This window comes from Medicago sativa, chromosome 3, assembly GCF_051527215.1.
Source record: "Medicago sativa cultivar Bolivia chromosome 3, Bolivia_mono, whole genome shotgun sequence".
Classification (NCBI taxonomy): Eukaryota; Viridiplantae; Streptophyta; class Magnoliopsida; order Fabales; family Fabaceae; genus Medicago; species Medicago sativa.
In genome coordinates, this window is record NC_140751.1 from 95,861,677 (window position 1) to 95,874,134 (window position 12,458).

General features: G+C 32.8%; 1 protein-coding gene across 2 annotated transcripts; it reads right to left on the reverse strand.

The window, feature by feature from the left end:
* Positions 1–704: 704 nt before the first annotated feature.
* On the reverse strand, positions 705–9,864 carry LOC146942370 (Protein kinase superfamily protein). 2 transcript variants are annotated; one of them, XR_015032656.1, is made up of 15 exons: positions 9,545–9,864; positions 9,218–9,326; positions 8,862–9,108; positions 6,915–6,956; positions 5,832–5,903; positions 5,565–5,700; positions 5,261–5,418; positions 4,955–5,039; positions 4,417–4,586; positions 4,022–4,183; positions 3,397–3,555; positions 2,346–2,606; positions 1,643–1,915; positions 1,323–1,559; positions 705–1,077 (listed from the first exon to the last, which is right to left on the reverse strand). XR_015032656.1 is itself a non-coding variant. In XM_085756312.1 (14 exons), the coding sequence occupies exons 1-14, from the start codon at positions 9,603–9,605 to the stop codon at positions 865–867; spliced, it is 2,148 nt and encodes a 715-aa protein (XP_085612438.1). In that variant the 5' UTR covers positions 9,606–9,864; the 3' UTR covers positions 705–864. The 2 variants fall into 2 exon arrangements, 1 of the variants encoding a protein (XP_085612438.1); XM_085756312.1 differs by lacking the exon at positions 1,323–1,559.
* Positions 9,865–12,458: the final 2,594 nt, after the last annotated feature.

A 12,458-nucleotide genomic window follows, 5' to 3' on the forward strand; every position in this document is an offset into this window, starting at 1 on the left:
ACTGACACTTGACGGTCCCGACTCAAGTATTATGCTGGGAATAAAACATCATGCATCCTTTCTAATGATGTATACAAGCTCAAAGTATATTAAAATTAGTAAATGTTGACTGTGTCATTAGAATATTTTTTAAGGATTTAAAAGACGTATTTTTTATGGATTAATGTATATTTATAAATTGACAAACATTAACCTGTATTTGAAGATAATTATCCCTTTTACTGGCTTCTTAACCAACACATCTGGTACACGCATAACCCTTATTTTTAAGCCAGTTTAGTGCACAACATTTCTTTTGGAACGCAACCTTGGAGATTCATAATCATCAAAATTGTCCAATGACACGAATTGAATTACTGGAGAAAGACTTGGGGAACGGTTCAATTTAGCCAAAATTTCCCTCTAGAAAAGGAAATAATCTATTTCCTTGTATAAGCTACTAGCTTCTAAAACCAATGTTGTCAAAGATGCATGTTAAAACGTAAAATCATCTGATATTTGGCAGTTATTTTTAAATTACGGTTGCAAAGAGAACTTATGTGACAATATCATTAGTTTTCATTAGATGTTGCAATAAAAAAATGTGCAACTTCATTAAACCCCATAAAAATTAAATATGTGTTCAACGTTAAAACAAATTGCTAATTTTTCTCTACTATCTAAAAGAAGTGAAACTGTCCATCCATAGAATTTACAATTTGGAATTTGCCGAAAGTCAATAATTATCGAATTGTTGTATTTACGAACTGTCAAAGAATATGGAAGCATATATAACAAAATTTAGAATCTTCATGCAAAGAATATTAAGAGGATGAGGGAAGCATTTGCTAATTTCTAGTTCATGAATGTCGACAGTTGTATTTCTTAATCAGATAATTTGTGTAAAAGTATCGACAAATAGAGCCAAGCGGCTACCTGCAATCTGTGACTAGAACGCAAAGCTAAAGCTGAAATAATGTCTATAGTAAATTTGTGAACTTCAGGCTTCACTGCCATCCGAAGAAGCATTGTTGTCCACTCCCCTGGCGCCAACTTCACCACCTCACGAATGTAATGAAAAGATTTCCCAGTACGCTCCTGAAATGTTCAGGAAAGAAAAAATTTCAATTCCATTTAATGGAGTAGAATTATTTAGTAGTTAAGAGTATCACCTACCCACTCCCTCCCCCCTACTCTCATCCTACCAGACATAACTGACTCAACCCAACTAAAAATCCTTATCCTTCAGCATTGTCAGGAAGGGATTTGGGTTACGGGTTTAGACAACACTATAAGAACAACACACAAGCAGTTCACAACTAATGATACTCTAATGCTCTCACCCTTTTCAAGATCCCTTCAGGTAAGCCACTGGAACACTTTCCTCCAAAACTACAATCTAAAATGTGCCATTATCCCACCACTGATGTTATTGTCTCTGCCATCCCATTACCACTTCCGTCACCCAACTTCTGCCACAGCTATCCCATTACTACCATCCCATCATAGACTACCCCGCTGTGTCCCTCTAAACACTAAGATTTGTGCACTTCTCCCCACATTGCCATTTAATGCACAACCTATGTACATGACAGGGAGCCATAAGAAACTTCGTGTTGCCCTGGACACACACGCATGAATTTTTTTTAACTAAAGACAATACCTCAAAGCGCAATATCCTCTGGTCTTGACGATTCCCATTTAATGCACAATCAATCACTTCATCTTGCAGAAACACATCAGCTGCTTCTACTATATCCCGAAGAAGGAAAACACGCACTCTCTGACCCTTCTCTGATAGTATGAATAATAAAAGATCTTCTGTGGAATCAACGACAGCATGCATATCAAATGATTTCCAAACAGAAGGGCTTGAGAATTTTTCAGGATTAGGGTCTTCGGTTAGCTCTGAAGCTTGTTCAGATATTGCTGCCACCTGAAACAAGAATGGCATTCATATTATATTTAGTCCAAAGTTGTATAATAATTTTGTTCATAAGAATATTCAAATTTTAGTGCAGAAAGAAATGGGATTTGCATTTACAATGCAACACAATTAGAGGTGATTATACAACTCTTATAAGCAAGCACAACTAAAAAGAAGTTATGATACATCTGTGATCATAAATCATAAAAGTATATGTGCTTGTATAGGTGTGTGCGTGTGTGTGGTTATATATGAAACACAAATGTCAAATAACAATTCCTTTTACTTGGGGAGTTATGACACATACAGCTCAACTCAAGTAGTTTTACTTCAGCTGTATGAATTTCAGTTTTAAGTTGATGAGCTTACAAAAAATATTGGAGTCAACATTCCACGTAATAATTACATGTGAAGCATGGTAGAAAAACTTATATCGTACCAGGCGCTCTAACCGATTCCACCTTATCGATCCATTATTACGAATGACAAGTTCCCTCAAAATTCTTCTCATATCAGGACTAGGATCTGCTATAAGTCTTCCAATAACAAAAGGATATGCACTTTCAATGACCTTAAAATCAGGATCCAGAACTTTAGCTGTCCCTTCTAGTGATCCCAATGCTCTTATAACAAGAGCATAGTCTGGTGGGAGGGAGAAGTTAAACTCATACATGATATCATATAGTTGGTTCATGACTCCCTGAAATTCAAAGAAAAAATGAACTTTAAAAAAGTGCCATGATACCCTGAAATTGTGCTTTAAATAGATATAAAAACAAACGGCTAATGTTAAAGACATTATGAGGAATGGATCAATGAAATATTATCTTAGCAAATAATTTTGACGCTTTCAAGCTCAGCACAGAGAAGTAATAAAGCAAGGCAAATATTACAGCACTGTTATATAGATGTCACCAGGCAGCTGGTGAGTTGTTGAACTATTAAAAGCCTAAAATTGAATGACAAACACAAATTGTTGTGTGTACATTGTGTGTATGTTCATGGTAAGTACACATGAATTGATAATTTTTTCAAGTTAAGAGAAAACCAAGTACAATGACATAGAAGAATAAGCCCTCATAAAATAGCTCACTAGTATCTACGTATTTGAAGGCAACTGGAATCGCCCACCAGTCTCTCTACATATTTGAGGCCAACTGGAAACAGAGACCCATCAGTCGACCTCCAACAAGAGGCTAAGAGACTACTTACATACTTAATACCAAAGCAGGACTGCATCAAAGAATTTATCCTTGGAAATTCAAGCATTCATATATCTAATGATAATCACAAAACAGAAGGATAAATTATGCACAGCCGATCCTTCCTAATGGAGTTCCTACCAAGCGTCTCAATTAACATATGATATGAGAAATGCTATGAATTCTCTGCTTTGTGATATGATGGTTGATGACCAAAATATAACACCAGTTACAACTATTACCCAGCAGACAGTTGGTCCTTAGATGCGGGATAAAGGACAAACAAACCTGGAAATCTTGAGACTCACTGGTCCGTTGACTCCTATCAGAAAAGGATGCTTGCAGTGCATTAGAAACTAAATGTATATCAACCCCTTCAGGAATAAATCCCAAAGAAAGGAAGTCATTTGCCAAGCTCAGAGAGTCGCGATTAACAAAGTGCACAATCTGAAAGAGAGATAAACTCATTACTAGTCACAGACAATTAGGGAAAATTGGGTATCTCAATTATGCAACAGCTATTTGAGTGCTTTTAATTCATAAAACATGGCTCAGAAGTTAGGCACAAAAACCCTCTCAGAGAGATCATAAAAAAGTTATTTATGAATGATAAATAACTCACGAAGTAGTCAACATATAACAAATCCATTGATCACAAATAGGAAGACCATTCACTACATTGACATAAATCACCCACATGAAATTTTAAATTCATAGATATAAGTATGATACATTTTACGAGGAGAAAGGAACAACTATCTTGCCAAATGTTGAAATGTCTAACATCTTTAATTCACATTGACCTTTTCAAACATTGTGTTCCATTTAAGAAATTGTCATCAAATGTAGTGGAAATTAACTTAAACTAATTAGTTTTACATCCATTAAAATGAGCAATGTTCAAACATCTCACAATTTGAATAAGTCCAATACGATAATGCCTAGGAATATCCCCCATCATTCCAAAGTCAAAATATGCAAGTGATCCATCATTTGTCGCAACAAGGTTTCCCGGATGAGGATCAGCATGGAAATAACCATCCTCGAGCATTTGCCTCAAAGAGCAGTATAATCCCTACGAAGTCATGAGAAAGACATAAGGACGTCAATTGGTATTAAGTAAACATATGCAGTTAATATATTGCCAAAAGAAAATGTATGCTTGCATTTAATGCTATTCATAACTACATGTAAGCATACTAATTTAAGTAACTAAACACACAGTCGAACAAGCAAAGGCATGAAAGAGATATCATGCATGTAAACTTGTTATAAGCATGTGACCAAGAAAACTTATGTGGCTCGTACCTGGTCAATGAGTTCCCTTCTGTTTAAAGAAGCTTTACTCAAACCTGTTTCATCTGTAAGCTTAATTCCATCTAACCACTCCATAGTCAGTACAGTGGTGCATGTATAGTCCCAATATATTTTGGGAGCTTTGACTGACTTTGTTTTATTGTTTTTTATATTACCTCCGCCTGCATTTTGTCGCCCTGATCATCAGCATCTATCCAAAAGAATCACGAATCTAAATTGCATGCCAAAGAACCATACATCATATAAGAGACAAAAATGTACAGCACATTGGAAATGCACATTGCCCTCTCATATTTTAGGAACAATCATCAGTTCTGAATAGCAGCAAGCTAGATTTTTATGTGTAAATTGCTCCAAAGCTAATATTAAAAAATTCTAGGAGAAATGCTTCAATTAACATTTGGTGAAGCATTATCTAAATTTTGAATTTGGGATTACAACATATGCTTTGAACACTTGAACTAGGCACATGCCAAAGGTACAATAAAAGAAAACAGTAAATGGAATTTTTGCCAGATGTTGAACTTACTTGAAGAAGAACAGTAGAGAGAAGCAAATCGCTCGGCATTTTTCCCTTCTAGGACATAATCGATTTCATCAAACATGTGTCTGACCTGTTGAATAATATATGAAGTAATTGTAATGTAAACTGAAAATATAAATGTCTCCACAGCAGTCAGCTGGTGTAACGATCATGCTCACACACATGCGAAAATAATTTATTGTTTGAAGTGGGTTTCAGAGATATTAGACTGTCAATATTAGGTGAAAAATGGGTCATATACAATGCCGACAATAGATTTGTGTGCTCCAAGGCAATAGATTTGCAACTCACCATTTCATTAACTGCTACTAGAAGATCTTTGCGAGCCTTCGCAAACCGTTTAAATTGGCCCCCAATCATATGGAACAGCAAAGCATCAAGGGTCAATGAAAGTGACATGCCTGGCCTCTGAACTTTTACAGCTACAAGTTCTCCAGAATGCAGATGAGCTGTAACACTTGAAGCAACAAAAGTAAACACTTCAATCTTCCTCAAATGTGTCTATAGTACTCTAAAGTTCCAAATTTAAGAAGAAGAAGCCAAACAAATATGCAAATTAGAATAAAATTCTAGTTTATTATTGCTGGTAACAAACCTTTATAAACCTGTCCTAATGATGCTGCTGCAATAGGAGCTGAGCTAATGTCCCGAAAAAGTTCATGAATAGAAGCACCAAATTGGGTTTCGATACATCTGATTGCAACATCAGTTGAAAATGGAGGTATTTGATCCTAGCATGAATAAAAATTTATAAGTTTTCATCAATACCAGATAACAAAACCAGGAGCATGACAATGGTCAATACATGCATCTACCATATTTGATTGTATGTGTTAAAGTAAAATGGAAGAGGTCATTGTACCTGTAATTTAGCAAGCTCTTGACAATATACTGTTGGTAATATGTCAGGTCTAGTGCTCAATGCCTGTCCGAGCTGTATTAATGTGCAGACCACGTCAAATAAAATAACATATTGAAAATTTTGATATAACAAGTACACTTGTTCCACATGGTATATATATAATGTTGTGAAGATTATATGAGAAACCCACATTCAATTGATTCCAAAAAAGAAAAAAAACAAAAAACAAAACCTCAAAAAAATAATACTCCCTCCGTCCCATAATAACTGAGTCATTTGCAAAAAAAATATTGTCCCAAAAAAATTGACCCATTTCACTTTTCAATACAATAATAATTACTTTTTCCAATTATAACTCTAATTAATACTACTTTCACTTTGCATTTATGATAAGAAAGAATGCACCAATACTTGACAAGACACTCAAAACTATTTTTTTCTCTCTTTCACCTATACATTTTTTCTTAATATGTGTGAAATGAACAAAAGGCTTAGTTAAAATGGGACGGAGGGAGTATAAAATAAAAGGGGTAACTATAGTTAGAGTTGAAGAACTGGAAACATGATTATTGATTTCTATGAGTGACTGTAAAAATAGATAAAGGTAGGTGATGAATTTCAAAATAAAACAGATAAAAATAAACATTTTCATCTATAACTTTATGAAAAGCCTTTGAAACGGTCAATTTATTTTATATTACGAACAAGACAAAAACTTACTTTAGAGTAATAATAAGTTTGTATTATAAAGAGTCATGTTAATGAAAAATGCATTTGCCAAACTACAGCAAGAACAAAAGGTAGATGATGAATTTTATAATAAAACAGATAAAAATAAACATTTTCATCTATAACGTTATGAAAAGCCTTTGAAACAGTCAATTTATCTTATATTAGGAACAAGACAAAAACTTACTTTAGAGTAATAATAAGTTTGTATGATAAAGAGTCATGTTAAAGAAAAACGCATATGCCAAACTACAGCAGGAACATTGTGGTATAAAAAGAATAAGGCAAAGAATAAAGGAAAAAGACATGATAAAACCAGAAACCAACAGGAAATAACCACTGAAAGAAACTTGCCTTAATGTAGAAAGGACCCAAGCGTATTAGAGTTTCACGAAACTGCAAAACATTGTATTCACGTCATTGTTCATTCCTGTCAGTTTTTCACTTATAAGTATTAAAAGATATGAATATGCACTCTATTGTTGGAAGAAACGTCGGTGGAAGAAATATGTATGTGGTTTGATAAATCTTGTAGTGCTTAAATACATGGTTGACACATAATGGAAGAGGGCACATTATGAGACAAAGTGACATTGCCAACAACCTCGTACCAATCAATATAAAGCAGACACATGGTTGTAATTTAATTTGAAAAATTACACAATTAAAATCTATAGTCTTCACTATTTGAGCTAGGTATTCTTAAATAAATTTATTTCCCTTCTCTACACTACTTAACTCGAAAAGTTCACGCTGGGTTTCTCAGGTGTAAGTGTGGAAAACGTTGTGGATTTTCTCCCAAAACTGCCAGAAGTGCAAAGTGCGCTGCACACATACAAGGAAGCAAGGCAGAAAAATATATGAAATTGAAGGGAGCAACCAGGAAGCAAGTAGTGAATCTTGCTCATCCAAACTTGAGTGCTGAGGATTAACAATGACTTCATCTTAATTTTACTCTTTGAAGAACCGTGGTGGTAACGATGGATTAACCACAAAACACTGCACAACTTGTGACTTCGAATAACACCTTCTACTTGTTGCTTACAGTGGAGATAATTTTTCTCAACTAGTTCCACAGAATCTTGATGAGACATTTGTCAGAGCAGAAGCTACACAGTGTGATATCCAGGAAAGAGAGTGGATTTCAAGGAGAAGTCATGACTATCATTACCAGTTAATAAAACAATATTTCATTTGGAGTCATTGAGAAAATACAAGAAAATTTAAGAAAATGTATAATGAAAACTTCAGAGAAAATTTGAGTATAAACTCGACTATATTTCTGGATGTGATGACAATGAAATTGAGTCTCTAGGTTCGGATACGAGTGAAGGTGGTATTTTGCAATAAATGATTGTGACAAAAAAATTTAACTACTAACTAGCAACTGAGTTTTAACAGAAATTAAGAGAAAGTATCTTGTGCAACAAGCTGCACGCAACACCCACACGAAACCGAGCTTAATTAACCAAGGCAACAAAAAGCGTAAGTCAAAAAGAAGCTTATGATCATGTGAACACAAGCATGACAGGATGAATATTCTAACGAGTTCCAATTAGGGTATAAGAGGAACAAAAGGGTCACGTGGTTTTATAAAATAGCAGTAGTGTTAAACTGAAAAACTATCAAACATTAATTGACCAAATAAAAACAGGGTGATAAAATAATAAGCACGCAGACAAGTTCTTGAATGTCAACAGAGAAGGAGATAACATAAAATCAATTTGGTAACATGGCTTTTATCTCAGAGCAACAGAAACTATTGTCGACATAACTGTGAAAAAAATACTTGTATCCTCGAGACTGACAGCAAGAAGAACAAGCAAAGTCGCTTGACTAGCTTCGCTTCCCACAAAGCGGAATTGGAAGTATGGATTTATGACTATAATATCGACATCATGAATTTTGCTCACTTGAAATTGTACTAGAGCGGTACAAGCTGATTTAAATGAACCAAAAATAACATTACGACATCTATGTAATGCAACAGAGGAGGAGTTATTGTCCAAGATAGACACCGTTATCAATTCATATGCAACTATGGAGTTGTGAAGTCAGCCTCTACTAAAAACAAAATAAGGTTGCGCCAACAATATACCTACAATGGGACCCAACCCTTTCCAGGACCTTATCATGGCAGAAGCAAGGTTTGTTGTTGCCTTTTATAACCGTGGCTAATTCTTCATGCATAACAAATTGAACATATTGATCTATTATCCCAAACCAAAAATTATGTGTGTTTGTTTTCTAAGTGCATATGCTTAATTGTATAGAAAGTATTGGTAACAGAAAATCAATTACCTTAACTGCTCGTTTTTGTATGTCTTCAACAAACAACTGCCACATTGTTAGCCTGAAGACATGAAATGAAATAACCGCAGCCCTATACAAAGCCAAAAAGGGACCAAACCGGTATATAGCATTGAAACTTTTAGAGCTATAAGTTCCAAGAGTAATCCCAAATTTATTTTCCAGTGATTCCCTCCTCCTCCTTGCATAATCAGGAGACGGAGTTTCACCATGCACGTTGGTGAAACCAGTTGAATATCTGCACCATAATCCCCCACAAACAAAAATTTGAAGATCACAAAACATAACCTAAACAAAATTATTTTATATTAATCAAATCATATGTATAAGGAATCAATTCGACTCACGAATTTTGATGCAACAGCCAGGAAGGGGGGCAGGAATCCAACCTCCTCAGATATTCCAGTGGCATACATTTTCCTAAAGTAATCTCAGTTGCACTTATATATCGTAATTCTACAAGAAAAAACACTCACACTCTCAAAATGATACAACAACAACAACAATATCAAAATTAACCTAACTAACATTGAAATTCAATAATTTCAGCAAGTAAAACAAAATCAAAACTAACCGGTGCTATAGAACGGAAATTGTATAATTGCATTTAAATAAGGAAAAATTAAAGTATTTAGAAGCGATGAATTTGCGGAAAGTGTTAAGTAGAAGATTACTTGCGGGGATGGAAATGGCGCCGGTGTGACGATAAAGAGCGGCGAAGGCATTCCTCCTCATTGATGTGTGAAACGAAGGAGTTCAGTGTAGTAGAGTGAAGAAAGAGGAAGCATGAGAAAACGATGCACACGAATAGTTTGAAAAAATGCTTAGTTGAAACGAAGAAGCCATTGATATGTATGGCGGTGATAAAGCAGAGGAACTGCCACGTCTGGTGGTGTAGTATGAAGCCACTTGGCAGTTGACGTCGATTTTGATTTTGTAGAACGCGAACCGCCCTCCGGGTTTTGGATTGGATTTCTTAAATTATATTCTGATCGGAAAAAGTTTGTTTACTGTCGGCTCTTTAACCCTCTTTTCCTTGTGAGTTTAATGGAGAGTTTATGTGAAATGGATTTACATCAACTTGAGGCCTACTCTAAAAAGAAATGATAGTCTTACATTGAAATTTAATGAGCTAGTGTCCTTAGGACACTTGATAAAAACTCCGGTCACTATTATAAGCAAATTTTAACTTTTTAAGTTCATTCAATAAATGATGTACATGATCTATATTGTAGACCACATACATCATTTATTGAATGAATCTAAAAAGTAAAAATTTGCTTATAATAGTGACCGGAGGGAGTATCTTTTTAGAATTTTTCTATTAACACATTGAAACATCAAAAAACAACTTTTAATCTATCTAATAAAATCTATAATATTGTCAAGTAAAATTATATTGCAAGTGATCTCCAAATAAATTTTGTAATGTGAATTTGGTTGTCGTAGCATATGTCTCTTTTGATTTTAAAATCTAACACAAAGTCGACATTATCAAATTGCATATCAGCAAGTTAAATGATGTTGGTTCGGTTGTTGTGAAGGACGTCTCTTGTAATTTTTTTAATTGTCAAGTAAGATTATATTACAAGTGGTCTCTAGCTAAATTTTGTAATGTGAATTAGGCTGTCGTAGTAAACGTCTCTTTTGATTTTAGAATCTAGCACAAAATCGACATTATCAAATTGACTTTATCAATTAATGTAACATACAGTAAAGCAATAATTATGTCATTCACAATAATTATCTAACATAAAGTTGACTTTATCAATTTACACTCACTTAATCAATGTAAAGCAATAATTATTATTTAAGAATTTTTTAATTTGTCACTTTGATCCTCCAATATCTTTTTAGCAATTCAATTTAGTCGTTGAATGTAAACTTTATTTGTTAGTATTTGAGATTACATAATTGAGGTTTTCGGGTCGGCCTGTCTAATCGGTCAATTTGATATGTGGGATTGTAAATTTTTACCCTCCACTATTAGTTAGCTTGTCTCATCTTACCGTATTAAAAAATGGATGATGTGACAAGCTGGCCCATCAAGTCTAGATAATTGAAAAAACATGTTTTCTTTCATTTTTTGTAAGTTGTAGTTTTTTTTAAATGACAAATATTTTGTTAGATTAATTTTTCTCATTTGTTCAGGTTTTTTTTGGTGGTGTTCAGGTTTAAACATAGCCTTAAAAATATCAGAAGTGATTTTTTATTAAAATAATAAGTGTTAAATATGTTAACTTTTTGTATCCGTCCTTCTAAAAAATTTCTTCAACTTTTAGTAATTTTGCTGAAAATTTGTAGGGTTAATTAAGTTTTTGGTTCCTATAAATATCTGCAGTTTTGTTTTTAATCCTTATAAAAACAAATCACACTTTTTAGTCCCTACAAAAATTTTCGTTAGTGTTTTTTGGCCCTGTTAAATTAAAATTTGTTTAATTATGCTTAAACTTTTGTACTTTTGAAAGATTTTTTACAGACATATTCATAACATCGTAAGACACTCTTTTATAAAATCTTTTAATTTTTTAACATGTATTGAATTAAATATGAATTTTTCTAAAAGCCAAAATTTCAAGATTATATTAATGAAAATTTGGACCGAATAATAAAATTTTGAGTTACTTTTTTGCGAAGGAACTTTGTATAATGTTCTAAATAAGTATGTAAAAAATATGTTAAAAATTTAAAAGTTTAAGCACAATTAAGCAAATTTTAATTTTACAAGGACTAAAAGTATGTGTTGGTCCCTGGTAAATTAAAATTTGTTTAATTATACTTAAACATTTATATTTTTAAATGATTTTTAACATGTTAAGAACATTATCATAATCTCTTTTATAAAAACTTATAATTTTTTTAACATGTAATGAATTAAATATAATTTTTAAAACGCCAAAAATTCAAGATAAAACTAACGAAAATTTGAACCTAAAAAGAAAATTTGAGCTAACTTATTACGGCGGAACGTTTTATAATGTTTTAAACAAGTATGTAAAAAATCATTAAAAAATTTAAAATTTAAGCATAATTAAACAAATTTAATTTAACAAGGACTAAAAACACTAACGGAAAATTTTGTAGGGACTAAAAAGTGTGATTTATTTTTATAGGGACTAATGACAAAACTGCAGATATTTATAGGGATCAAAAACTTAATTAACCCAAATTTGTAATATAAGAAGAATCTCTCTAAAAAAATTATAATTTTTTAACAAAATATGAATTAAATAGGAATTGTTTTGTTGACGGTTAAAAATTCGTATTTAATTTATGGTTTGTTAAAAAAATTTGGGAGATATTTTTACAATATTCTACATATTTCTGTATAATTTCATTAAAAAATACAAAAATTGTCTTAAAAATAGAGATAAAAAATAATGCTTGAAAATTTAATAGGACTGAAAGTTCAAGAATTTTTTCATAAGGATTAAAACACAAAAAAATTGGCATATTTACAGGGAACACAAACATATTTAGCTAAGTTGATAAGAACAATAAATAATATATGCAACGTCTAGGTTCAAACCCCATTAAAAAAAACATGTTTAACTCAAATAATAATGTTATTATTTTCATAAACAAACC

Excerpts from the sequence above, each read along its gene's own strand:
- LOC146942370 (XM_085756312.1), bottom strand. The coding sequence starts at position 9,605 with ATGAGGAGGAATGCCTTCGCCGCTCTTTATCGTCACACCGGCGCCATT. Across the intron at positions 9,109-9,217 it reads TGGCTGTTGCATCAAAATTC|ATATTCAACTGGTTTCACCA; the intron begins GTGAGTCGAATT and ends ATTATGGTGCAG. Across the intron at positions 4,184-4,416 it reads GAAGGGAACTCATTGACCAG|GGATTATACTGCTCTTTGAG; the intron begins GTACGAGCCACA and ends ATGACTTCGTAG.